Source organism: Mirounga angustirostris, unplaced genomic scaffold, assembly GCF_029215605.1.
Source record: "Mirounga angustirostris isolate CCGP_5_RB_7025 unplaced genomic scaffold, mMirAng1.0.hap1 SCAF_7, whole genome shotgun sequence".
NCBI classification, from domain to species: Eukaryota; Metazoa; Chordata; class Mammalia; order Carnivora; family Phocidae; genus Mirounga; species Mirounga angustirostris.
The window spans coordinates 53,907,661-53,933,978 of NW_026991715.1; the positions used below are offsets into that span (position 1 = coordinate 53,907,661).

A 26,318-nucleotide genomic window follows, 5' to 3' on the forward strand; every position below is an offset into this window, starting at 1 on the left:
TACTGGCACAGGGACAGATTGACTCAGCAGAACTGAATATAAAGCCTACGGGGAAAAATTTAGGAATCTGATAAATAGCAAAGGTAGCATTAGAAATTAGTGGGTGAAGATTGAATGAAATATTCATTAGATGGGTAGATCTATCTAATATTAGATAGTATTAGATCCTTATTTCACCCTCTATGCTAAATTTCTGATAGATTAAAGGCTACAGGGACACTGGGTGGCTCAGTCAGTTAAGCGTCTACCTTTGGCCCAGGTCATGATCCCAGGGTCCTAGGATCAAGTCCCTCATTGGACTCCTTGCTTAGCAGGGAGCCTGCTTCTCCCTTTGCCTGCCACTCCCCCTGCTTGTGTGCGCTCCCTCTCTTTCTCTGATAAATAAAAAAAAAAAAAAAAAAAAAAAATCATGTGTAAAGCAAATCTTGAAAACTATTAGAAAAAAGTGTTTGGAAATACCTTTGTGATGTCAAGGATTTCTTCACTTGATCTTAGCCAAAAGGCCGTGAAACGATGATGATGTCAAGGATTTCTTAAGATGTAAAAAGCAAAACTTTAAAAGATACAATTGATGAATTTGACTGCAGTAAACATAACTATTTCTTTTGATAAAAGATTTCATAAAGAATGTGAAAGGCATACTACTGATTGGGAGGTTTTATGTATAATATCTAACCAAAAAATAATATATAAAGAGCTCTTATTGATTAGTTGGGAAAAGACAAACACCCAGTAGAAAAAAATGAGGGGAAAAACAAGATCTGGTTAAATGTCTTATGTGTTCATTCTGGGTGCCAGTTAGTACATGGCCATGATTTGTGGTATTATTAGTTGGATATTTCATAATACGGCAGTCTTCTCTTGGCATACAGTGCTAACTGCAGCTTATGCAAAGCAGTACCATGCAAAGTAGGGCCTGCCTGTGTAAGATTTTGATGAGAGATTATTCCTAAATATTGCTCTGATTTTACACATAGATTTGTCAACCCCATGTAATTAAGAATTTTTCATTTTGACTTCTTGAGTGTTTTCCTATGCCTTTTGATTTGTGGCTACTCTTTCTCTGTAGGTACAGTTTTTTTTGTTGTTTGTTTGGTTTTGAGAGAGAGGAAGTGTATGCGAGTGGGGAGAGAGGGGCAGAGGGAGGGGAAGAGAGAATCTTTTTTTTTTTTAAAGATTTTATTTATTTATTTACTTGAGAGAGAGAGAGAGAAACAGCATGAGAGGGGATAGGGTCAAAGGGAGAAGCAGGCCCCCCGCCGAGCAGGGAGCCTGATGTGGGACGATCCCGGGACTCCGGGATCATGACCTGAGCCGAAGGCAGTTGCTTAACCAACTGAGCCACCCAGGCGCCCATCTTTTTTTTTTTTGTAGAAAGCATCTTTTTTTTTTTTTAAGATTTTATTTAAATTCACATTAGTTAACATATAGTATATTATTAGTTTCAGGGGTAGATTTTAGTGATTCATCACTTGCATATAACACCCAGTGCTCATTACATCAAGTACCCTCCTTAATGCCCATCACCCCATTACGCCATCCCTCATCCTCCTCCCCTCCAGCAACCCTCAGATTGTTCCCTATAGTTAAGAATCTTAAGCAGCCTCCACGCTCATTGTGGAGCCCAACTTGGGGCTTGATCTCACCATCCTGAGATCATGACCTGAGCTGAAATCAAGAGTTGGTAGCCTAACCGACCGAGCCACCCAGGCTCCCCTAAAGATACAGCTTTTAACGACATGGTACAAGAAGGATCATAGAAAAGTCAAAATATTTATATTGATAATTCCAAAATACGAAGTATCGTTTTCCAACTGGTTTATATGTTAAAAAATATTTTAAGTAGATATCATAAAACATGTATTACTAAGAATTCTTTTCCTCCTGATGTGTTTTCATTTGCTTAGTGATCAACAAGATGCAACCTCACTAGCAACTGAAGCTTCAGAATCAAGCCCTTCAGATTTGCCTTTATCAGAAACTGGAATTACCTCAGTGTGTGAAGTGAATAATGTTGAAAGTAGTTGTACAGAAGAAAGCAGTGTTGACCTAAAAAATAAATCATTGTAAGTATTTTACATGGTAGGATTTTAAAATTTACTTTCAAAATTGTGATGATTTCTTATTTAAGAAATGATAATGTTGCTTTCCTTAAGGATTAGAAAGGGATGGTATACCATTTAATACATAATTGTACTATGGTCTGATTGTGACATAAAGGCTTATCACTTTATATTTCATTACAGAAAGATTCTCTTTCATATTTAATAGATAACCATGATAGGAATTTTATGTACAGTCGTGACTTACGCTGAAATCCTAAAATAATTTGGAAGCCTTAACATTTGCTGTTAGATACTTTTACTTGGTTTGAGTAATTTTTCAAAGTTGTAGATTTTTTTTTTTTTTTAAAGATTTTATTTATTTATTTGACAGAGAGAGACACAGCGAGAGAGGGGACACAAGCAGGGGGAGTGGGAGAGGGAGAAGCAGGCTTCCCGCGGAGCAGGGAGCCCGATGTGGGGCTCAATCCCAGGACCCTGGGATCATGACCTGAGCCGAAGGCAGACACTTAACGACTGAGCCACCCAGGCGCCCCTAAAGTTGTAGATTTTTTATATTGATGACTTCAAAGAAATTATTATGTTTTCTAGTGTGCAGATACTGATTAACATTTGCACTAAAAACAAAATAAAAGCACTACAAGAATCTGCCTTTGAAGAGACAGCTCAGAAATTCAGACTTCCTTTTTGGGTCCCTCCTAAACTCCTCATATAGGCTTAATGGCTGTTTAGTTTATGAATTCTTAAACTTATTTTCAGTAAAGCACAGTCACAATGAGAATGAAACTTTTTTTTTAAATAAAAATTTAGTCTTTGGAATAGGCAATATGGTCTTATGGCTCAAACACCTAGAAGTATAAAAAGATATAGAGTGAAATATCCCTCCTTCCATGTCCACATTCGCTCTAAGTATCTTGTGTAATTTATTTCTTCTATTCTTTCAGAGATTTAAAAAAAGTACTTTAAAACTAATACAAATGTATGTTCTTTATATTTTTTTACTCTTCCTAAAATCCTAATGATAGTGTGTGTGTGTTATATACACACACACAGACACCATTTTGCAGTTTTTTGGGTTTATGTCTTGATATCTTTGCATAAAGATCTTCCTTATTATTTTGGGTAGCTGCATAGTATGTAGTGTTCCGATGTGTATGTGCTGCTGAAGTGAGCACTTCATAGTGTCCTGGTGTGTAGATGGATTAGAGTTTATATTATCAAAGCCCAGCTGATGGCTAGATAGGTTGTTTTTTCAAACAGTGCTTAAAATCTTTAATTTCTATCCTTTGACTGTATGTAAGTACAGTGGACCCTTAGGAACAACACAGTGGTTAGGGATGCTGACCCCTTTGCAGTTGAAAATCCACAAATAACTTTGACTCTTCCAAAACTTAACTACTAATAGTCTACTGTTGACTGGAAGCCTGATGACGTAATTGGTTGATTGACACATATTTTGTATGTTATATGTATTATATACTGTAATCTTACAATTAAAGTAAGCTAGAGAAACAAAATGCCTTAAAATAATAATGAGAAAATACATCTACAGTACTGTACTGTATTGAGAAAAATCTGTGTATAGGTGGAATCACACAGCTTGAACTTGTGTTGTTCAAAGGTCATCTGTATTTGTAGGGTGAGTATTCAGACTGGAATTGCTTGCTGCAATGTATATATGTGTGTGTGTATACACATATACACATTGAGAATTTTGAGAGATACTTCCAAAGTGTTCTTCATACGAGTTATACTAGTTTACATTCCCACCAACATTGTAAGAAATGTCTCCCTTAACAGAAAATGGTGTTTATCAAACTAGGGTTTATGCTGGTCTCGAATAGATTAAAAAATAATACTTCCGTATACTATCTCCATCCCACTCTTCCTTTTTTGGCAGGGGTATGTAATGCTTTGTTTTTATTGAGTTTTTTATTTAAAAAATTTCTAACCTAAGGAAAAGTCAAAAGAATAGAACAACGAACATTTGTATATAATTCTCCTTAGATTCTCTAATTCCTATTATTACATTTGTGCTTGCTTGCACAGGTGTGCACGTCTCCCTCCCCCCTTAATTTGTGCTTTTTTTAAAACCTATTTTTATTTTGTTTTTTAAGTTGTTCATATTCTTTGTCCTTTTTTTTTTTTTAAAGATTTTATTTATTTATTTGACAGAGCACAGGCACGGGGAGTAGGAGAGGGAGAAGCAGGCTCCCTGCTGAGCAGGGACCCCAATGTGGGGCTCGATCCCAGGACCCTGGGATCACGCCCTGAGCTGGCGGCAGACACTCAAACGACTGAGCCACTCAGGCGCCCCTCTTTGTCCATTTTTAAAATGAGTTTTTGATGCTATTGTTTGTAGGAGCTCTTTTTATTTTAGGGAGATAAGCCTTGTTTTTTGATTTGCAAAACATGCTTTCTTGGTTGGTAGTTTGACTTCTGACTTAGTCATGTAGAAGTATTTGATTTTTATGTGGTTATATTTCTCAATTTTGTTTTTCTTTCATAGCTCCTGAATTTTTAGTTAAACTTTATGAAGGCTTACCCCAACTCAAGGTTATAAAAGAATTCATCCGTGTTTACTGTGTGGCTGTATTTAACTCTGATGCATTGGAACATATTATGAGTACAGTGCAAGGAATGGAGCTAATTTTATTTTAGTCCCCAGTGTTAGTTTTCACATCACCATTGCTTTGATATTATTTGTAACAGTACATTATTCTGTATTTCATCCTCGCTGTTTTGAAATGCGGCCTTTTTTATATACTACTTTCATGTGTTTTGAAGTCATCTTCTAAATTTTCTTTTGTGTTTCATTTATCTGTTTATTCACATATCAGTACCAGTGTTTTAATTATTGATGCTGAATAGTTTCTTTTTAGCATCTGGTAAAATAAGTTACCTCCTCATGGCTCTTGTTTTTCAGTTCTCTTTGCTACTCTTACTCTAAGTAAACCTAAAGGACTTCTTTTCTGCCTCTGAATGGATTTTTAAAGAATTTTTCAGAATTTTATTTGACTGTGCCTCCATGTTGGTGCTATTTAAATAATGTTCATTAAAATAAATAAATAAATAAATAATTCATTTTTTAGGGAAACTGATCAGTCAGGAAATGTTAAACTGATGGGAAGAAGACAACTACAGAGACCCAAACCCAATTTATCAAGGGCAGTTGGGAAGAAATCTGTTCTTTCACAAGGTAAAACAGATGCAGAGAACAAGAGTTTACGTGCAGAAACTTCAGTTGAAAAGGTATGGAGTAAGACACTTTATAGAAAATAAAATTACAGGGCGCCTGGGTGGCTCAGTTGGTTAAGCGACTGCCTTCGGCTCAGGTCATGATCCTGGAGTCCTGGGATCGAGTCCCGCATCGGGCTCCCTGCTCGGCAGGGAGTCTGCTTCTCCCTTTCATGCTCTCTGTCTCTCATTCTCTTGGTCTCAAATAAATAAATAAAATCTTAAAAAAAAAAAAAAAAAAAAAATCTTTAAAAAAAAAAAAAAAGAAAAGAAAATTACAAAAATTTTCCCTAAGTAGTTGGGAATAAACTGTTTAGTTTGTAACTACATGATAATGTAACTGATACTAAAACAAAGATACAGGAACACATGAATATTAAATGTCTCTTGTCTCCTGTTTAGGCATTTAGAACCTAGGACGTATCATTTCAAACATACTCAGTAGTGAAAAATCTCTTGTTTACTTATCTAAATTTTTAAAAATTAAAGTATTTTTTTTTTTAAGATTTTATTTATCTGTTTGAAAGAGCATGAGAGAGCATAAGCAGGGGGAGCGGCAGAGGGAGAGGGAGAAACAGGCTCCCTGCTGAGCAGGGAGCCCAATGTGGGGCTCGATCCCAGGACCCAGGATCACGACCTGAGTCAAAGGCAGACGCTTAATGACCGAGCCACCCAGGCGCCCCTACTTACATAAATTTTGTATTCAAAATGTTTTTAACCAGTTTTCCATCAAATTATATCCGTAGTCCTTTCCACAAACTGACATATTCCTGTCCTTCATAATCTTTGTCTTTTTTTTTATGTATGAAAACATTTCTGTAGGTTTTAATCATAACATACATAATATTTAAAACTTTTTTCTGTGAAACTACTCATTAACCTTTTCTTGGGGTTAATCTTTTTAATAGCTGCATCAGGTTAACATAATAATTTACCTAAGCATTTTTCTAATGGTAGACATTTAAATCGTTTCCATTTTTTTAAACTCTCATAAATAAAAGCAAATGGTTTTGTAAGTAGCCCTTTCTTAAGGAAAAAAGCAGAGGATAAATTTCCACAGGAGGTGAGATTAATGAGTCAGAGTGTTTTAAATATTTCTTGGCTTTTGTTATGCATTGTCAAGTGACAGTCAAAAAAAAGAATTTATTTACACTGTTACAGGCATTAAACGAATGTTCCTGTTTTTGTATATTTCTGCTGGCATTGTTATAAATTTTTTATTTTTGCTAAAATACATTTTAAAGTGTTAGCTTTTTTCCCTCTTAGGTTAAATATTTTTTATTATACTTCTTGTAATACAATCGTATTATTATAGTCTTGTAAAAGTCAACAAAATTGGGAAGCTACAGATTATTGTAAAAATTAAGACAAGAATTACTTGTGATTTCATTATCCAGCTGCAACTAACCTTTTAGCATATATCCTTCCAGCTTTTCCTATTACAAAATTTATTAGTATTCAGTTTTGTATCCTTCTTTGGTTCTTAACATTTCTTAAATATTTTTCCATATTATTAAATATCCTTTGAAAACATGGTCTTTAGTGACTTCATGATATTCTGTCAGTGGGTATAACTGAATTTAACCATTTACTCATTATTGGATATTTTGTCTGTTTGCAGTGTTTGGCATTTTATATAATGTTCTAGTAAACATTCTTGTACTTTGTCTGAATATTTACTTAGAGTCTTAGAAATGGTATTACAGTATGAACTTTTTTTTTTAAAGATTTTGTTTATTTATTTGACAGAGACACAGCAAGAGAGGGAACACAAGCAGGGGGAGTGGGAGAGGGAGAAGCAGGCTTCCCACGGAGTGGGGAGCCCGATGCGGGGCTCAATCCCAGGACCCTGGGATCATGACCTGAGCCAAAGGCAGATGCTTAACAACTGAGCCACCCAGGCGTCCCCAGTATGAACACTTTTTAAATAGATTTTATTTATTTGAGAGGGAGAGAGAGCGAGTGTGCACAAGTGGTGGGGGGAAGGGGCAGAGGGAGAGGGAGACTCTCCTCTGAGCAGGGAGCTCAACATGGGGCTTGATCCCAGGACCCTGAGATCATGACCCCAGCCGAAGGCAGATGCTTAACCAACTGAGCTACCTAAGTGCCCTGAGTATGAACGTTTTTTAGGCTCTTGATTTCATATTGGCAAAAGGCTTTCCAGAAAGGATATACCAATTTTTGTTCCTGTCAGTTAATAGATGGGATTATATGCTTTATAATGTTCACAGCTGCATCAATGATTTATAAAATTCTTACAATTAGAAGAACAAAAAATGAAATGTCATTGTTTTAATTTCCATTTATTATGAAGTTTGGACTTTTTTGTTAAGTCAATAAAATGTAAAAAATTGAATTTATAGAATCATATGGAAAAGGATAAAGTGAAAACATTGGACATTTCTGGAATGGGGAATACAGAGAGAGAGAACCCAGAAGCTGAGACTGTATCTACGTAAGTATTTAGGAAGTAGAATAAAAGTAGTAGCTTTTAAGAATGACTCTGATAAGTTCTGTACTTGATAATGTCTGAATTTTATTTCCGTTTAGTGTACTTAAGTCTTCTCTTAACTGTAGGTGTGTTGAAACATTTCAGTAGTGTTCTTTATGCTACTGGAGAAATAAATTATGATACGGATCCATTGGGTTCGCAGTTACATTTCTTCCTCAACTTACTAACAGGATTTTAACAAAGTCTTGTTAGATTAATTGTTAAGATACATATTTCTGGATAATTTTATGTATAGCAGGTTTCAAAAGGGAATATTTAACTGGGAATGCAGATTCAGAGTAAGTCTTATTCTAATACTAATTTGAACCATTGGATTCTGGACTGTACGTTTATGCTGTAATCTTTGTCTAGTGCCCTGGAGGTATATGTTACAAACCTAGTAGTCTTAGTGGAGAATGGTATTGTCTGTCAAATATAGATTCTTTTCCAGTTTTGTGATGAAATGATTTTTATAGTTAGGGTTCCAGGATTATGTCTGTCCCAAAGTGTTAAGGTATAGAAACAGGAGTATCTTTGAGGATGTATTTGAGGACACTTGTAATTATTTTTATATTCCAAATGGTTTACTTATTCATACCTTGGAGAAGAGAATACTGAAAACAAACATGTGACTTCAGAATAACCATAATTCTATTCTTTTGTAGTTCTAGTGAAAAAATTGGTCTGCAGGAAGATGATCAAACGAAGGCTGTCAGACCAGCACGACTAATGAGGGGCCGATTGCAAAGGCCGAAGCCAAATGTAGGTAAAGCTGCTGAAAGAAAAGAAATTCTTGCATCACAGGAAAAAATTGAGGCCAATGTAAAAAAGAGTGAAAGTCAATCCTGTATTACTAGAGATGTAAGTACTCTGATTCTTGCCATTTTTTTTGTTAAACAAGTACTTAAGCCTTCTTTTACCTCCCTCTTTAAAGGGCAAGACTGTACAGTTGTGTACATTGTATATTAAATTTAAAGCCAAAATCTCAGAGCCAGCAGCTTTGCTACTTGCAAAGCCATTTAACTCTCAGCAATCTAGATTTTGGGCATTTACATAATGGAGCATCTGCTTTGATCTTATTATCGTGTTTGACTTGCCTCCCCCTCCCCATCATTTAGGTATTTGAATTACGCTTCCTTTTTGAAAATATAGCTATATATGTGAATTTTAACTCTGGCTTAAACACAGTAAAATGTTAAAAGCTTCCTACTAGAATAGAATTCCAAGAACAAAAGATGATGAATTTTAGGTTATTTACATAATAACTGGTCTTTGTGATAAGGGTAAGAGTTCAGATCATAGTTAGATTTGAATTTCTTTTGTTATAATTCTCAAGGTCTATACTGTAATGGTACTAATCAGAAGACAGACCCCTGGGAATAACTCTAATAGATAACTCTAATAACTGAATAACTGAACTCTAATAACTCTAATAACTCTAATAACTGAAGCGCTGTAACTTGCTTTCTGATTAGGAGGAAAAGAATGGGGGCTTTGAGATAAGGTAGAAGGTATAGCTTGTGAAATCTTAAAAGATATTTAAATAACACTAAAAAAAGTGTCCTTTGAATATAATTTTATAATTTTGAAATGTTTACCATTTTCCTTGTACTCAAATTGGATAAAATTTTCAATGCAATTTTTTATAAATGGGTGTTTCATTGAGAAACCTTAAAAATGTGTTTGTTATTAAGAGTCCTGAACAAGTAGAAGATCAGTCATGTAAAAATGTTGACTTTGAAGACATCACATTACAATCTGAGAAAGAAGATAATTTTTTTCAAATGAACATTAATGAATGTGTAAGGTAAGCATCATCTTAATGGTTATGTAATCTTTGAATTTAGTATAAAGTTTTAGGAATGTTTAATCAGTTTTTAAAAACAAAAGCAAATCAGATTAATATTTGTGTATCAAATTACCTAATATTCACAATATAACTTCACTTTTCAGGGCAATTTATGTCATAGCTTTCTTTTTTTTTTAAAAGATTTTATTTATTTATTTGACAGGGACGGAATGAGAGAGGGAACACAAGCAGGGGGAGTGGGAGAGGGAAAAGCAGGCTTCCCACAGAGCAGGGTGCCCGACTGGGGGTTCGATCCCAGGACCCTGGGATCATGACCTGAGCCAAAGGCAGATGCTTAGTGACTGAGCCACCCAGGTGCCCCTATGTCATAACTTCCACGTTAATTTCTGTTACTCATGATTTGATGAGTTGATATACTCATCATAAATTAGACCTGAATTAACATACATGTTAGATTAAATGTCTGTGTCCAAATGTGAAATGAAACTTATTTTCTTCTATTTGCTTCTTTGGGATTAGATTGATCCACATATGACCTTTATTTAAGGTTCACATAAATTTTTTATAAAACCCATATATAGAAACCCAATACTTCTCCTAGCCACATGTGGCTCTTTCTTTTGTTATTTCCCCTCTGGAGGGTACCAAACAAAATCGATGGAATTATTAGTATACTTTGGAAAATGTTTTTCCTTTGGAAATATTCAATGTACACAGAAGTAGTGAGAACAGAATAGTGGACTTCTGTGCATTACTGTGTAGTTTCAACTATTACTCGTATTTTATCAATCTTTACATTTGAAGTCTGGCCTTTCTTATACTTTCTTGTTCATATCATACTTCAATCTGGCTGTTTGAGATGCTGGTCATATCTGGCCACATAAATGTGTTGTTTAACTCTTATGGCAGGGCATATGTCTGGATAAAAGATAGGAGGTGCCAAGAGGTAGGAATAGTAGACATAAATTGGTCTAGCTCCAATGCAGAGGACTGGGGACCCTTAGCCAGTATTTGGGAAGGATTGTGTGGATGACAATTAGAGACTGTTCAGAGCCAGTTGACTACTACTGTACTTGACCTTATTGATAGATTTCTCTTTATCCATGTGTCTCTATGAGTAGATACATTTATTTTAAAAATTTGTAATTTCAAAACATGGGTTTTTTTCCCCCTCTCCTTTAACTTTTAGGTTTTACCCAGAGATACCTGAGGCTTTCTTAATTTATTTTTAATTTTTTTGTTTGAGAATTCCTCGTCTTTCAGTAGTATTTTCTCAACCATCATTTCTTCAGCTGGCAGTATGCTTTAAAATTTGTATTTTTTTTTTTTTTTAAATATATAGTATTCAAGAAGATAATAAAGTCCCAGTTCTAAAGACTCGATTTCAGAAACCAAAGCCAAATATAGGAAGAGGAGCTAGAAGAAGAGAAGTTCTCTCAAAGAAAGAGGTGTCAGAGGAGATTGTTGCATCTGGGCAATTCACAGCACCTTTGAGAGAAATTACGAGAGTGGAAGAAACCTTACCAAGGGAGAGGGTATTAGTGGAGGCTAATACTACTAAGGAAATGGAGTCATATTTAAAAAAAACTGAAAGAGACAACTCTCCTAGAGAGAAGATACCAGAAATGATGGACAACACTGTAGATATGGAGACAGATTTGAAAGAAACTGGAAGAGAGGTTTCGCCAAGGGACACTATATCAGAGGTGTCTGATGTCACTGAGGAAAGAGTGACAGATTTGGAAGAAACTGGAAGAGAGGTTTCCCCAAGGGACACTATATCAAAGGTGTCTGATGTCACAGAGGAAAGAGTGACAGATTTGGAAGAAACTGGAAGAAGAGAAATATCCCTACAGGAAAATACCTTGGAGGTCAGCACTACAGATGAAGTAGAAACAGGTTTAGAAGAAACTGGAAGCGAGGTTTCCCCAAGGGACACTATATCAGAGGTGTCTGATGTTACTGAGGAAAGAGTGACAGACTTGGAAGAAACTGGAAGAAGAGAAATATCCCTACAGGAAAATACCTTGGAGGTCAGCACTACAGATGAAGTAGAAACAGGTTTAGAAGAAACTGGAAGCGAGGTTTCTGTAAGGGAAAATGTACCAGAGATGGTTGATGCTACTGAGGACAGAGAAACACATTTGGAAGAAACTGAAAGAAGAGAAATAGACACAGAAGGAAAGGCCCCACAGGTCAAGACTCAAGGTGAAATGGAGACAGATTGGAAAGAAATTGAAAAAGGAACTTCCCTGAGGGAAAAGGTACTAGTGGGGATCAGTGCCATAGGGGAAAGGGAGATTGATTTTAAAGAAACTGGAGAAAGAGATCTTTCTGTGATGGAAGAGGTATCAGGAAAGACGACTGCTACTGAAGAAACAGAGGCGGAATCAGAAGAAACTGGAGGAGACATTTCCCTGAAGAAAAGCAGATCAGACGAGATTAATGCCCCTGAAGAAATGGCTGCAGATTTGGAAAAAACTGGAAAAATAGACATTTATCTAAGGAAAAATGGAGAAGAAGAGGCTGGGACCTCAAGACAAATGGACACAGATTTAATGCAGAGCAATAGTAGTTGCTGCAGCACTATGCCTTCACTAAATATCAAAGTATGTCTTTTTCTGTTCTTTTTTTTTTTTATTTTTTTAAATTTTTTTTTTAAAGATTTTATTTATTTATTCATGAGAGATAGAGAGAGAGAGGCAGAGGCAGAGGGAGAAGCAGGTTCCCCACGGAGCAGGGAGCCCGATGCGGGACTCGATCCCAGGACCCTGGGATCATGACCTGAGCTGAAGGCAGACGCTTAACCGACTGAGCCACCCGGGCGTCCCTCTTTTTCTGTTCTTTAGAAAAACTGTTTTTGAACATATTTTCAGAGAAAAATTATCAAAATAAAAACCGTGATTATTGCTCTTAAATCCCATAACATTTAAAATCTCTAAAACCTTAAAGTCTTTCCCAGCCGTAAATTCTGTGTTTTAGGACCTTAAAGAAACTATGCATTTAAAAAAAAAAAACAACAAAAAACTTAAAAAATATTTAATTGTGGATAAGTTACCATTCTTGGTGTCAGTTTGAAGTTATTCTTAGCTAAAAGGAGTGTAGGGAATTGGACTGAGTTAGTGCTAACTCTATGAACATGCATTAGAATTATTTCTTTCGACCAAATGTCTTTCTCAGTTTTTATTTCCTGTCCCACTCCACTTTTATTTTTATTTTTATTTTTTTTAGATTATTTATTTATTTAGAGAGAGTGAGTGGGAGGGGCAGAGGGAGAAAGACAATCCCAAGCAGACTCTGCACTGAGCGTGGAGCTCGACGTAGGGCTCAATCTTAGAACCCTGAGATCATGAGCTGAAACCAAGAGTTGGATGCTTAACTGACTGAGCCATCCAGGTGCCCCCCACCCCCACTCCACTTTTAAATTTTCTTTTTTCTTTGTTTTTAAATTTTTAAGTTTTATTTTAGAAAGAGAGTGAGAGAGAGTGCGAATGTTGTAGGGGCAGAGGGAGAGAGTGAAAGAATCTAAGGCATGCTCCATGGTCAGCACAAAGCCCAATGTGGGGCGTGATCCCACACCCCTGAAATCATGACCTGAGCTGAAATCGAGAGTTGGACGTGCAGGTGACTGACCTCACCCAGGTGCCCCTAAAATTTATTAAATATTTCCATTGGGGTTGCTTGGCTGGCTCAGTTGGGGGATCATGTGACTTTTTTTTTTTTTTTTACCATGTGACTCTTGATCTTGGGGTTGTAGGTTTGAGCTGCACGTTGGGTGTACAGATTACCTAAAAATAAAATCTTTAAAAACCCAAAAGTTTCTAGTTACTTTAAGTTCACACAGTTGTGACATTATCCATTTGTGCTGATTTACTGTGGTTGATTTCCTGTGACTATTCCTCCAGAACGTTAGCTGTGAAGTACTATCCATGGTGTGTACACCTGAAGAAGAAAAAAGGAATTCTGAAAAGGAACTGTCAGGTCACTTGAGTTGTTTGAAGACTTCTTTGCAGACTTCTGAACCTGATAAAACAGAAGACCAGGGGATGCTGTCTCCAGATGTTCCAGAGCAGTTTTCAGATATTAATTTAAGGTACAAGTATATTGGTCTATGTGCTTTTAAAGACAAAGCATCTATTTTTTAAAATTTTTATTTTTTTTTTAAAGATTTTTATTTATTAGAGAGTGAGCAAGAGCAGGGAGAGGGTAAGAAGAGGAAGAAGCAGGCCCCCTGCTGAGCAGGGAGCCCGATGTGGGGCTTGATCCCAGGACCCTGGGATCATGACCTGAGCCAAAGGCAGATGCTCAACTGACTGAGCCACCCATGCACCCAAGACAAAGCATCTAAAGTTATATTATCAGATTATCAGTAAGGTTTCAAGACATATCATCTCTAGCACAGTGTTACAGATTTTAAGCTTTGGGATGTTTGGAGAGAATTTTGAGGTCGTTGTGACAGTAGATTGAGAGAATTACTAACATCAGAATTGTATGTAACACATATTCCTAAGTCAATATGGGTGTGAGAACCTGTATTTTCTCTCTGCACAGATGATAGGCTTATACTTCATTTGTACTCCTCATATTTTTTAGGATCTACCAAATAGTCCAATTTGTTTTCCTGTTAAGAATTAGATTTAGGGGCACCTGGGTGGCTCATTTGTTAAGCATCTGCCTTCGGCTCAGGTCATAATCCCAGGGTCCTGGGGTCAAGCCCCACATTGGGCTCCCTGCTTATTAGGAAGCCTGCTTCTCCCTCTCCCACTCCCTCTGCTTGTGTTCCTGCTCTTGCTATCTCTCTGTCAAATAAATAAATAAAATCTTAAAAAAAATTAGATTTAATATTTACTGCCAATTTCTCAAGTTGTCCTAAGACTCTGTTCTTGTCGTCCCTTCAACTCTTTCTAACGTTCGATAATCCTTTTTCCAAAAGCAAATCTCTTCCTCAAGAGCAGAAGCCACTTGAAGTTAAACCAGCACCTTTTGTGAGAAGTCGATTCAAAAAACCAAAACCAAACTTAGCAAGAGCAACTTTAAAGAGAGAGACTACAGTAGCAGAAAAATACGTATCTGGGAAGAAATTGGAAACTGATACTGAGACTGTTGTGGTACAGCAGAGCAGTGAACAGATAAACACTCTCCCTTCTCAACATGTGAGTGCTATTCAAGGTGGATGTTCTTTGTTTTAGCTATTATGATTACTAAAGTAAAACAGCTGGGGTTAACATTTAACAGATATTTTCTCATATAATTTCTACTGCATGTGGTATTAGTCTTGTTATACTTACTGTGCCTCACTGTTCCATGTGGTTTTGTAAGAATCTTGTCTCTCTCATGATGGGCAAGTATGTCATGGAAAGGAATTTAAGAGTCCTGGGATCTAAGTTCTGACCTTTATTCATCGTGTGACCATAGCCAAATGATGCAGCTAGTTTCTTCACAGAAAAAATGAGTTTGATAGTCATTCTTTGTTTTACTTTGTTGTTAAGGTGCATTAAAAAGTTAAAAGCTTGATAGGAGTTAAAGGAGATGTTTTATTTACTTTGTTAACTTGGTCCATAACAAATTAAGATTGTGTGATATAATATCAAAAATGTTGAATGGAAAAGTTAACACTCGTAAGTTGAGTGTTCTAAATATAAAAGTACTTTTTTGGCCATACAGGTGGGCAACAGGTACATGAAGAGATGCTCAATATGACTAATCATCAGCAAAATGCAAATCAAAACCACAATGAGCTGTCACCTCCCACCAGACAGAATAACTAGTCAAAAAGACAAGAAATAGCAAGTGTTGTGATGTAGAGAGAAAGGAACCCTCATGTGCTGTTGGTGGGAATGTAAATTGGTGCAACCACTGTGGAAAACAGTATGGAGGGTCCTCAAAAAATAAAAAAAGAATTACTATATCCAGTAATTCTAGTAGTGAGTATTTGCCCAAAGAATTCCAAAAGATGGATGCACCCTTATGTTTATCATAGCATTATTTACAATAGGGAAGATAGAAAAGCAACCAAAGTGCCCACCAATAGATGAATGGATAAAGAAGATGAGTTATATATATACAATGGAATATTACCCAGCCATAAAAAAGAATGAGATGTTGCCATTTACAGTAACATGGATGGGCCTAGAAGTCCATTTTGCCAAGTGAAATACTATGCTAAGAGAAGTAAGTCAGACAGAGAAAGACAAATACCATATAATTTCCCTTACACGTGGAATCTGAAAAATAAAACAAAACAAAAAAAGAACAGACTCAAATACAGAGAACAAACTGGTGGTTACCAGAGGAGAAGGGGGTGGGGAATTGGGGGAAATAGGAAAAGGGGATTGATTAAGAGGTACAAATTTCCCAGGGCCCCTGGCTGGCTTAGTTGGTAGACCATGCAACTCTTGATCTTGGGGTTGTAAGTTCGAACCTCATGTTGGGTGTAGAGATTACTTAAAAATAAAATCTTTTTTTTTTTTAAAGATTTTATTTACTTATTCATGAGAGACAGAGAGAGAGAGAAGCAGGCTCCCAAGGAGCAGGGAGCCCGATGTGGGACTCGATCCCAGGACCCTGGGATCATTACCTGAGCCGAAGGCAGACGCGTAACCATCTGAGCCACCCAGGCACCCAAAAATAAAATCTTTAAGAAGCACAAACTTTCAGGGCGCCTGGGTGGCTCAGTTGGTTAAGCGACTGCCTTCGGCTCAGGTCATGATCTCAGGGTCCTGGGATCGAGTCCCACATCGGGCTCCCGGCTCAGCGGGGAGCCTGCTTCTCCCTCTGACCCTCTCCTCTCTCATGCTGTTTCTCTCTCGCTCGCTTTCTAATAAATAAATAAATAAAATCTTTAAAAAAAAAAAAAAAAGCACAAACTTTCCGTCATGAAATAAGTAACAGAGATAAAAAGTACAGCATAGGGAATATAGTTAATAATATAGTAACATGTGGTTATAGGTAGTGACTATACTTACCATGGTGAATACTGAGTGATGTATATAATTGTTGAATCACTGTGTTGTACATATAAAACTAATAAAACATTGTATGTCAACTATACTTCAATAATAATAAAGACAAGTTCATAAAAATTAATAAAATGATGTATTTTTTAAAAAGTCAATTTTGGATTAAAATTCTTCTTTTATGTTTTATTTTTTTTTTAAAGATTTTATTTATTTGAGAGAGAAAGAGAGCATGAAGGGGGGAGGGTCAGAGGGAGAAGCAGATTCCCCACTGAGCGGGGAGCCCGATGCGGGGCTCGATCCTGGGACTCCAGGATCATGACCTGAGCCGAAGGCAGACGCTTAACCAACTGAGACACCCAGGTGCCCCTTCTTTTATGCTTTAAGATAGCTTAGTTCTGGGGTGCCTGGGTGGCGCAGTTGGTTAAGTGTCCAACTCTTGATTTTGGCTCAGGTCTTGATCTCAGGGTCGTGAGTTCAAGCCGTGTGGAGCCCACTTAAAAACAAATAAATAAGATAAAATAGGTTAGTTCTTACAATGCTTGAAAATTTGTACTTTTTCTGCCTGATCTTATATTTTAAAAAGGTATATCTTTTTTTTATTGATTATCTATCTGATTATAAAAATTTCACATTGAAAAAATATATAATCTAAAAAGTGAGAGTCCATTATAATGTCTCATTTCTACCTCCCAAGTTAATCAGTCATGTAGTTATTTTGAATATATCCACCCAGCCTTTTATGTATAGATACTTATTTATATAAATAATGTGTGGGTATTTTCATTGTTTTCCAAAAATGGCGTTATAACTTGCCTTCTCATTTTTTCACTTAACATAATATTGTGAACATATTTTTGGATCAGCATATACAGATTTATCTTCTAAATGGCTCTGGACTGTTCCATTATAAGCAAATTATAATTTATTCAATACCCTACGATAGGTTTGTCTTGTTCCCAGTGTTTTGATTTTGTTCTTGCTTTTTTGGGGAGCTATTTAATGGGTATAATAAATATCTTTGTATGTACTTTTCCATATACTTACTTGAGTATTTTTGTAAGATACATTTCTAGAAGTAAATTTGCTGAGAATTAAAATTTTTGGTAGATACCGTTCTGTTGTCCTCTACAGAGACTTTACCAATTTATTTTGCTGATAGTGTATGAAAGTTCCTGTTTCCCTATACTTTTATCAACCCTCGGTGAAATTTTTCTTATTTGCCTTTTAGGGTGTGGCTTCCCTAATGACATCAAGAGAAAAAGACACATTAGGTCACAGGGAGGAGGAGTCTGTAATATTACCATGTATACAGACTGAAAAGGACCTTTCACCTTCGAGTTCTTGTGATCCTAAAGAGATGTCTCAGCCTACACAGGCCCAGGAAAAGGAATTAGTTGTTTCTACGGGGTAAACAGTGATACTTCTTTGAAAATATAAAATATATTTATATTTTTAAAAAAAGGAAAATCTAAAATATGAGAGAATTCTTTCAAGTATTTCTTCATTGTTACTAAGATGTGTTAATGTATTTTAAAAGTGAATACCAAGAATACTTGGTTTATTTTTATCTTTTGTATTATTTTTATTTATTTATTTATTTATTTTTAAGATTTTATTTATTTTGACAGAGACACAGCGAGAGAGGTAACACAAGCAGGGGGAGCAGCAAGCAGAGAGAAGCAGGCTTTCCGCTGAGCAGGGAGCCCGATGTGGGGCTCGATTGCAGGACCCTGGGATCATGACCTGAGCCGAAGGCAGACGTTTAACAACTGAGCCACCCAGGCGCCCTCTTTTTTATTATTTTAAAAAAGATTTATTTATTTATTTATTTGAGAGAGGGGGAGAGAGTGCTCAGGGAGGAGGGCAGAGGGAGAGGGAGAGAGAGTCTTAACCAGACTCCACGCTGAGCACACAGCCCTATGCAGGGTTTGATCTCATGACTCTGACATCATGACCTGAGCCGAAACCAAGAGTATGATGCTTAACCAACTATGCCACCCAGGGCGCCCCAAGAATACTTGGTTTATTTTTATTCATGTGTCAGACTGCCTAAAATAGAAAATCACATTGAGTTAACACCTTTTAATGCTTGCCTGCTTGTATTCACTATTAGCTGCTTAAGGCTTTATACAAACCATTGCATTTAAAAATACATGTATATAAAGATTGTATTCATTATCTTCTTAAAAACTATAGTAGAAGGGCGCCTGGTGGCTCAGTCAGTTAAGCGTCTGCCTTCAGCTCAGGTCATGATCCCGGGGTCCTGGGATGGAGCCCCACTTTGGGTTCCCTGCTCAGTGGGGAGTCTGCTTCTTCCTCTCCCTCTGCCTGCCACTCCCCCTGCTTGTGTTCTCTCTGTCAAATAAATAGATAAAATCTTTACAAAAAAAATTGTAGTAGAAGACTTATTTACTGTTTTAACTATTTTTGTGTATATGGTCTAGTGGCATTAATGCACATTCACAAGAATATGCATTCACATTGTTTTGCAACAGTTACCACATATATCTCCAGAACTTTTTCATCTTCCCAACTGAAACTTCACCCATTAACAAGACCACCCCATTCCCCTCTTTCATTCCCTGGCAACTACCTTTGTACTTTCTGTCTCCATGAATTTGAATCTTCTAGGTACCTTATTTAAATTCATTACCTTTTGATGATTAAAATAGCTCTTTTTTTAAAAAAAGAATTTATTTATTTATTTGACAGACAGCGAGAGAGGGAACACAAGCAGCGAGAGTGGGAGAGGGAGAAGCAGGCTTCCCGCTGAGCAGGGAGCCCGATGCAGGGCTTTATCCCAGGATCCTGGGATCATGACCTGAGCTGAAGGCAGACACTTAACGAATGACTGAGCCACCCAGGTGCCCCAATAGCTGTTTTTTTAAAAATAAAAGAATATATATTTATCATCAAAGTAATTTGATTTTCCTCAAATGATACAAAATTTTTTTATAGTTTGTTAGAGAAGGTTCAATTTTTATGTCTTTACAGTAGTTTTCATCTTTTTACAGTCCAGTTCCCTCTCTTTCTCTTTGTCCTCTCTTCTAGGGCTCATAATACAAACACTTTGCAGCAAGAAGTGAAGGAAAGCATTATCCCAACTGCTCAAACAGTAAGGAGCCGATTTCAGAGACCCAGACCAAACATAAGAAAGACTGGACAGAGACAAATAGAAAGAGTTGAAGCTGAAGGCATAATTAAGGAAGAAAGAACGATAGTACAAGAAGATAAAACTAAAAAGTTCTTGACTCTGGTGAGTTACTGTTATGTAATTGAGCCTTTTAATGCATGTTAAAATATGAAATGACAGCTCAGACTGGGTTTAGAATATAGGCATCTGACACTCTCATCATTGAATATGTAACATATCTAGTTCTGTTCCAGATTTACCATTCTGGATTTTTTTTAATTGAAAATAGTTTTTTTTCCCTAACTAATTGTATGTATTCATTATGAAAATGTTCAATTAATACAAAATATCATAATGACTACTCCAGTCTTACTACCTTGAGGTAACTACTGAAAACCTTCTGACATATCTTACTGGGTATATCCATGCATGCATGTGTGTACACTTATGTAAACTTAAATAATAAAATCTCTGGGGCACCTGGCTGGCTCAGGTGGTAGAGCATGCAGCTCTTGATCTTCAGGTTGTAAGTTCAAACCCCACAAAGGGTGTAGAGATTACTGAAACATAAAATAATTTTTTTTTTTTAAAGATTTTATTCATTTTTTGACAGAGAGAGACACAGCAAGAGAGGGAACACAAGCAGGGGGAGTGGGAGAGGGAGAAGCAGGCTTCCCGCGGAGCAAGGAGCCCGATGCGGGGCTCGATCCCAGGATCCTGGGATCATGACCTGAGCCGAAGGCAGACGCATAACGACTGAGCCACCCAGGCGCCCCCATAAAATAATTTTTTTAAATAGTAAAGTCATTGTGTACATGTTATTTTGTGATTTATTTTTACTTATTAAGTGACTTTTTATATGTCAAGAAGTATGGAGATACATCATTTTTCATTGTTGCATAACATTCTGCTGTTTGACAGTTTAACCAATCTTTTATTGATGTATCTTTTGGTATAAATCTAAGTAGTGTAATGCCCTTTTCAACAGATCTTGTTTCTTTGTCCTTCTGTTTCTCTGTCTACCAAGGGAAAATCTAGATTGAAAGCGATTGTAATCCTTGTTTGAAACATCCCTATCCCCAGAAGAAATCATTAGACTTTTTGGGAAAAAATCATTAAACTTTTTTGGTGGCGGGGTGGGGGGGGACGGTGCGTGTTCACAACAGATAATTATTTGGTTTTTAAAGTGTTCTGTAAACATAATAATTGCAATAATTGAAACTTTCTCCGAATTAGTTTTATTTTGGACAGCAAAATGTGAACATTGCATACCTAGTTTGACTTTTACTTTTGAAGAACTCAATACCTTTCTAAATGAAATATTTTAGGAGGTGTGTTCAGTTATTTTAAAAAAAATGCTACTTTTCTTTTGTCATTTTAGCCAAATTCTCCAGTTGGAACTGAAATTGAAGTTGTATCCTCCAAAGTTTCAGAGTCACAGTATGAAAACCAGAGTCACATGGTTCTTGTAGAACCTCTTCATCTTAACAAAATAAATGTTTTAGATGAAAAGATGAGGTGAGTTTGCTTTTAATCAGAAAAGTGTAAAACTTTCTAAAGATAAAGTTTGGATAACTTGACATCAAGAAAAGTTTGTGGAAGGGGCGCCTGGGTGGCTCAGTCGTTAAGCTTGTGTTCCCTCTCTCGCTGTATCTCTCTCTGTCAAATAAATAAAATCTTTAAAAAAAAAGTTTGTGGAAGGATAAAGCAGTAATTATGAAATAGAATATTTTAAATATGCTTCTTTAAATGCTGTAAGAATTGCATGATTGATATTCTCTTAATTTATAATTTCTCCTCAAAGTTTGGTGAGCCTCCTCATTTTTTATTTTAAAACTAAATTTAGGGGCACCTGGGTGGCTCAGATGGTTAAACATCTGCCTTCGCCTCAGGTCATGATCCCAGGATCCAGGGGTCCAGCCCCGCGTCAGGCTCCCTGCTCAGTGGGGATTCTACTTTTCCCTCTCCCTCTACTGTTCAGCCTACTTGTGCTCTCTCTCTCTTACTGTCAAATAAATAAATAAAATCTTTAAAAACAAAACAAAACAAAACCAAAATTTAATACTAGACAGAAGTTCTTAAGTTCTTTGTGTATTTAGAAATTTATATCCTATTGACTAAAATTCATAAATAGGAATTGCTACCAGGTACTTAGTATATGCTATATTTAGAATTGTGTCCCAAACCAAATGCTAAGAATAGTATCTTTTAAATGAGTTAGACTAGAAAGGTGAAGATACTTCAGTACTCTACCACTTTTATTTATTACTTATAATCTGCTTTATTATTACTGATACTACTTTTTTTTAAAAAAGGATTTGTTTATTTTAGAGAGAGAGCAAACCCATATAGGTGCATGTGTGTGAGTGAGCAGGGAGAGGGGCAGAGGGAGAGGGAGAGAGAATCTCAAGCATTCTCCCCTCTGAGCACCAAGCCCCATGCAGGCCTCGATCTCATAGCCCTGAAATCATGATCTGAGCTGAAACTGAGCCACCCAGGCACCTTAATACTACATTTTGATTAGCAGTGATCTAAGACGGCTTCATTGCAAGGGTACCACTAGAGAGAAGACCCAAAAGTGAAGGAACAGCAGGCCCAGGGGATGTTTAAGGGGAGAGGGAACAGCAGCTCGAAAGTACTTAAGGAAAGAGCATGCCTGGCTTGTTTGAGGAACAGTGAAGGGTGCTAGTATGAAACGGGGAAAGAGAGGGAGTAGCAGATGTAGGAAAGGGTAAAGGCTGACCAGGGAGAATGGCAGATTATATAGGACCATTGTAAGGAATTTGATTTTGATTCTACTGAGCCTTTAAAGACTAGTGACCTTCAAGGTCAGCCTTTCCTAATGCTCTCATTTATAATTGACTAGCTAGACCAAGAGGATTGGAATGGCTTGTTCAAAATAACATTGGCAAATTAGTTTTTAAACTTAAGTTTTCAGGATTTATGACTTTCAGACTAGCAGATTTGTGTAGTTATATAAGCAGACCTTCCTGAATGAAAGAAACTTTACATGTTTCAAGAGATTTTATGCTGAACTTTTGTGTTTTTCATGAGAGAAATTAAACTTTTAATTTCTTTTTTTTTTAAAGATTTTTAAAAATTTATTTGACAGAGAGATAGCACAAGTAGGCAGAGCGGCAGGCAGAGGGAAAGGGAGAAGCAGGTTCTCTGCTGAGCAGGGAGCCCGATGTGGGGCTTGATCCCCGGACCCTGGGATCATGACCTGAGCCGAAAGCAGCCGCCCAACCGACTGAGCTACCCAGGCGCCCCTCAAACTTTTAATTTCTTTATGGAAACCCACGCTCCACCCCACCTTACCCCCCCTTTTTTTCTTTTGAAAAAACTTTTTCTATTCATAAAATTTATTCCAGCTGTTCACTTTATCATGAGTGATACTTTCTTCAGAGTAAAAATCTTCATAGTTTTATTTTTTTTTTTTTTTTAAAGATTTTATTTATTTGAGAGAGAGAGCATGAGAGGGGGGAGGGTCAGAGGGAGAAGCAGACTCCCTGCTGAGCAGGGAGCCCGATGCGGGACTCGATCCTGGGACTCCAGGATCATGACCTGAGCCGAAGGCAGTTGCTTAACCAACTGAGCCACCCAGGCGCCCAATCTTCATAGTTTTAAAATTAGATTATTTCTAAGTCCAGTATTGTCTTGTCTCTTTTTGACTCAAGTAGCACGTTAGGTTTATATATGTATTTTATTTTTACTTGCTTTTGTATAATCACACTTGACTGTAAATAGCTTACATTAAATATAATCTATTTTCCTAAATACATTGGCCTACATTGGAATGTATTTAGCCAGCATCATAACCTTGTTAGGATTTCCTGTGACCTTCTTTGGTGTTTCGCTGCCAGAAGAGCTTAGCAGAGTTGGAACATTTGGAAATGTAACTAATTTATTAGAAATATTACTTAAGATTAGTCTTTAATATAGATCTTTCAGAGAACTCCTGATAGATACTTATATACCTAATTTTCTTTATAATATCCAGGTTTATATTAGTTTTAAACTTCCCAATTCAGAATTCAGATCCTTGCCAGTTATTAAAATATTTTCCAGGAAAATTTAAGATAGCTCTTCAGGGGTTGTCTTGGGAGCTATACCTACTCTGTTGAACGTTAAACCTTGTCTTTTTCTGATTTGGCAGATACACAATCATTATATTGAGATCCTATGACACTGGCTGTCAGTAAACCCTTTTCCATAAACTGACAGGTCTGTGATGGGAGACCGGACTCTGGCTTTTAAGTCTGGTCTTGAACCAGAAGGACCAAGGATGTTGTGACCATTGTATATTTGTTCATGCTTCAGAGCCCAGTTGAAGATATTTGTTTAAAGTACCATTATGAAATCCAGGTTCAACTACTGGCATTTTTTTTTGTATCTAGTTATCACTCTGAAAATTACTTCAAGTACCATGACACACACACCAGAATCAATGAATAAAGTAAAAAAAGATTAATATTACCGAAAACTATTTTCCAGACTGTCCAGAAAATGGAAATTTTAAAAGCTTTTACATTCTTTTTATCAGCATGTGTGGTTTCATTTTATGTGTTTGGTTTTAAAGCCAATTTATATATAGTCCTTTGAACATAGTATTGGTTTGTGTTCAAATTGTTTGATGTAACAGCTGTCCTATCAATAAGGAATTCTGATTTTGGTTTTTCATCATGATTTGTACTTCATTCTAGACATGAACCTAAAAGGTCTGTTCCTAGTCCAGCACATTTGGTAAGAAGGCAATTCCAAAAGGCTAAGCCAAATTTGGGAAGAGCACATGGTAAGAAAGAGGAACCAGGCATAGAAAAAGACAGAGCAGATCAGAGTGAGGCAAGGAAGCCAGAAGATAATTTGCTGCAGCCAGGGGATTCTGACACTCATCTCCTTCAAAAAGTAAGTTTGAAAAAAACACTTTTTCTCAATGGGCTCTGTTTTGTCAAGATCATGAAGGAGAGAATTTTAAAAAATACAGTTTTGTCTTTTGTACTATAACCAATTTTATAAAAATTGAGTGACTTTCTAGTATTATAAAAAGTTAGAAACCAGTCAGTGTGTGTGTGTGTGTAAGTTTCCATGGTAATATTAGCTATTTCTTCTTAAATTTAAGGAAAAGGCTGAGTTTCTGACATCTTTGGAGGTTTCAGCAAGAAAAGATTGTGTAGATTCCACAGAGGCTAGTTTGGCCAAAAACAATGCTCATTCAGAAGTTGGACCATCAGGAAGCGTTGGAGAAAAAACTGTAGGGGATAAATCTGTGTCTTCAGTTGCTGAAGAGCAGTGTCTCAGTAAACTATCAAGGTAAAGTTTTATTTAACAAATACTTTCAGAATAAGAAATAAAAATAACCTATTATGGATGTCCTGCCATAACTTATTTGTAGAGTAAAAAGATGGTTTGTTAACAGAAGTGTAGATTGTTTGTTAATTACAGGTCTGTTCCTTTCCCACTTAGGATTTTTATTTACTAAAGTTTACCTTTTACTGATGTTCTTAGGAAGATTTTTCTTTCCTACAGTTAAAATTTCTGGATGTTGAGTATATTAGACATGAGCAGAAGCCTGACCAAAAAGTAGTATCTATTACCTAAATAATTAAAGTGCTAGTTCAAGTGGGGTCACAAATACAACTGAAGGGTACTCATGTTCTATAGTTTTTAAGGAGAGTGGAAAAGAACTTAAGTTCTAGAAAACAACATTGTTCTGATGGATTTTTTGCCTTCCTTTCTTTATTTTAACCTAGTCTGTTTACCCAGTAGTATCACTTCTTTTTGAGCTCATTTTGTTTTACTGGGCCATTTTCCTTTTCTCATTTTCTTCTAATAATTTCCAGTCTTGTATCTCATTTTCACTTAAATAGCAAGGAAAAAATGGCCCAGAATTAACTTACTCTGAAAAATTTGTAGGTAGATAACTAAGAATGAACTCTGAATAAGAAACTAGTAGTAATAGTACATTTCTTTCTTCATTTCACAGAGTAAGTTTTTAACATTATGGGTTGTGGGCATTTTCATTTTAATGGCTTGAAGTTTGATTTCATTCTGAAATTTTGGTTTCATTAAAATATCCTCCTTGTGCATGTAATGACTAAATTGTTATTTTGATTAAACATCCAGCTCTCCACAGCTGTTAAAAGAATCAAATTACTCTAAATTTGGTCTGGATCGAAGAGCAACTGTCTCTTCTGCTTCTGAGTGTGAGGTGGATCATAGCGGGAGGAGAATGCATCGCAGGATGAAACCAACTGTCACCAGAGGGCGTGGATCAAAACGTGTTCGAAGTAAGACCTCTAAGAAGGAACCTCGAGCTTCCAAGGCCACGCTGGTGACTCTTCGGGCTTCGCAGGAAGAAGATGAAGATGATGATGAAGATTTTGAGCCTGATTATGAAGACGAAAGTTACCATCTTGCTCCAGAAGAAGTAAACAAAGCTCCAGTGTTTGTTCCCATTGGTCTCAGGTCTCCCGAACCTGTTTCTGCTCAGATCGAGGAAACGATGGAAGAGGTAGTTTGTTTTTTGAATTCTGAGAATTCTGTCTTGTTTTTTTCTTTTAGTGTATCATTGTTTTTTCTTAGTGATTATTGAGATTTGAAAAGTTCGTTCTGTGAATAGCCTCTA

General features: G+C 36.6%; 1 protein-coding gene across 2 annotated transcripts in view; it reads left to right on the plus strand.

Annotated features, from left to right (window-relative positions):
* BDP1 (B double prime 1, subunit of RNA polymerase III transcription initiation factor IIIB) overlaps positions 1-26,318 on the plus strand; it is an 86,785-nt gene that overhangs the window by 26,922 nt on the left and 33,545 nt on the right. For both annotated transcript variants that reach the window (XM_064596216.1, XM_045896229.3), the window contains exons 12-25: positions 1,908-2,066; positions 5,156-5,315; positions 7,664-7,755; positions 8,457-8,652; positions 9,486-9,598; positions 10,944-12,210; positions 13,507-13,694; positions 14,535-14,754; positions 17,789-17,967; positions 19,612-19,816; positions 21,075-21,211; positions 24,397-24,598; positions 24,813-25,003; positions 25,817-26,204. In XM_064596216.1, coding sequence (XP_064452286.1) covers positions 1,908-2,066; positions 5,156-5,315; positions 7,664-7,755; positions 8,457-8,652; positions 9,486-9,598; positions 10,944-12,210; positions 13,507-13,694; positions 14,535-14,754; positions 17,789-17,967; positions 19,612-19,816; positions 21,075-21,211; positions 24,397-24,598; positions 24,813-25,003; positions 25,817-26,204 — 3,697 coding nt within the window. The remainder of the gene's footprint in view (positions 1-1,907; positions 2,067-5,155; positions 5,316-7,663; positions 7,756-8,456; positions 8,653-9,485; positions 9,599-10,943; positions 12,211-13,506; positions 13,695-14,534; positions 14,755-17,788; positions 17,968-19,611; positions 19,817-21,074; positions 21,212-24,396; positions 24,599-24,812; positions 25,004-25,816; positions 26,205-26,318) is intronic.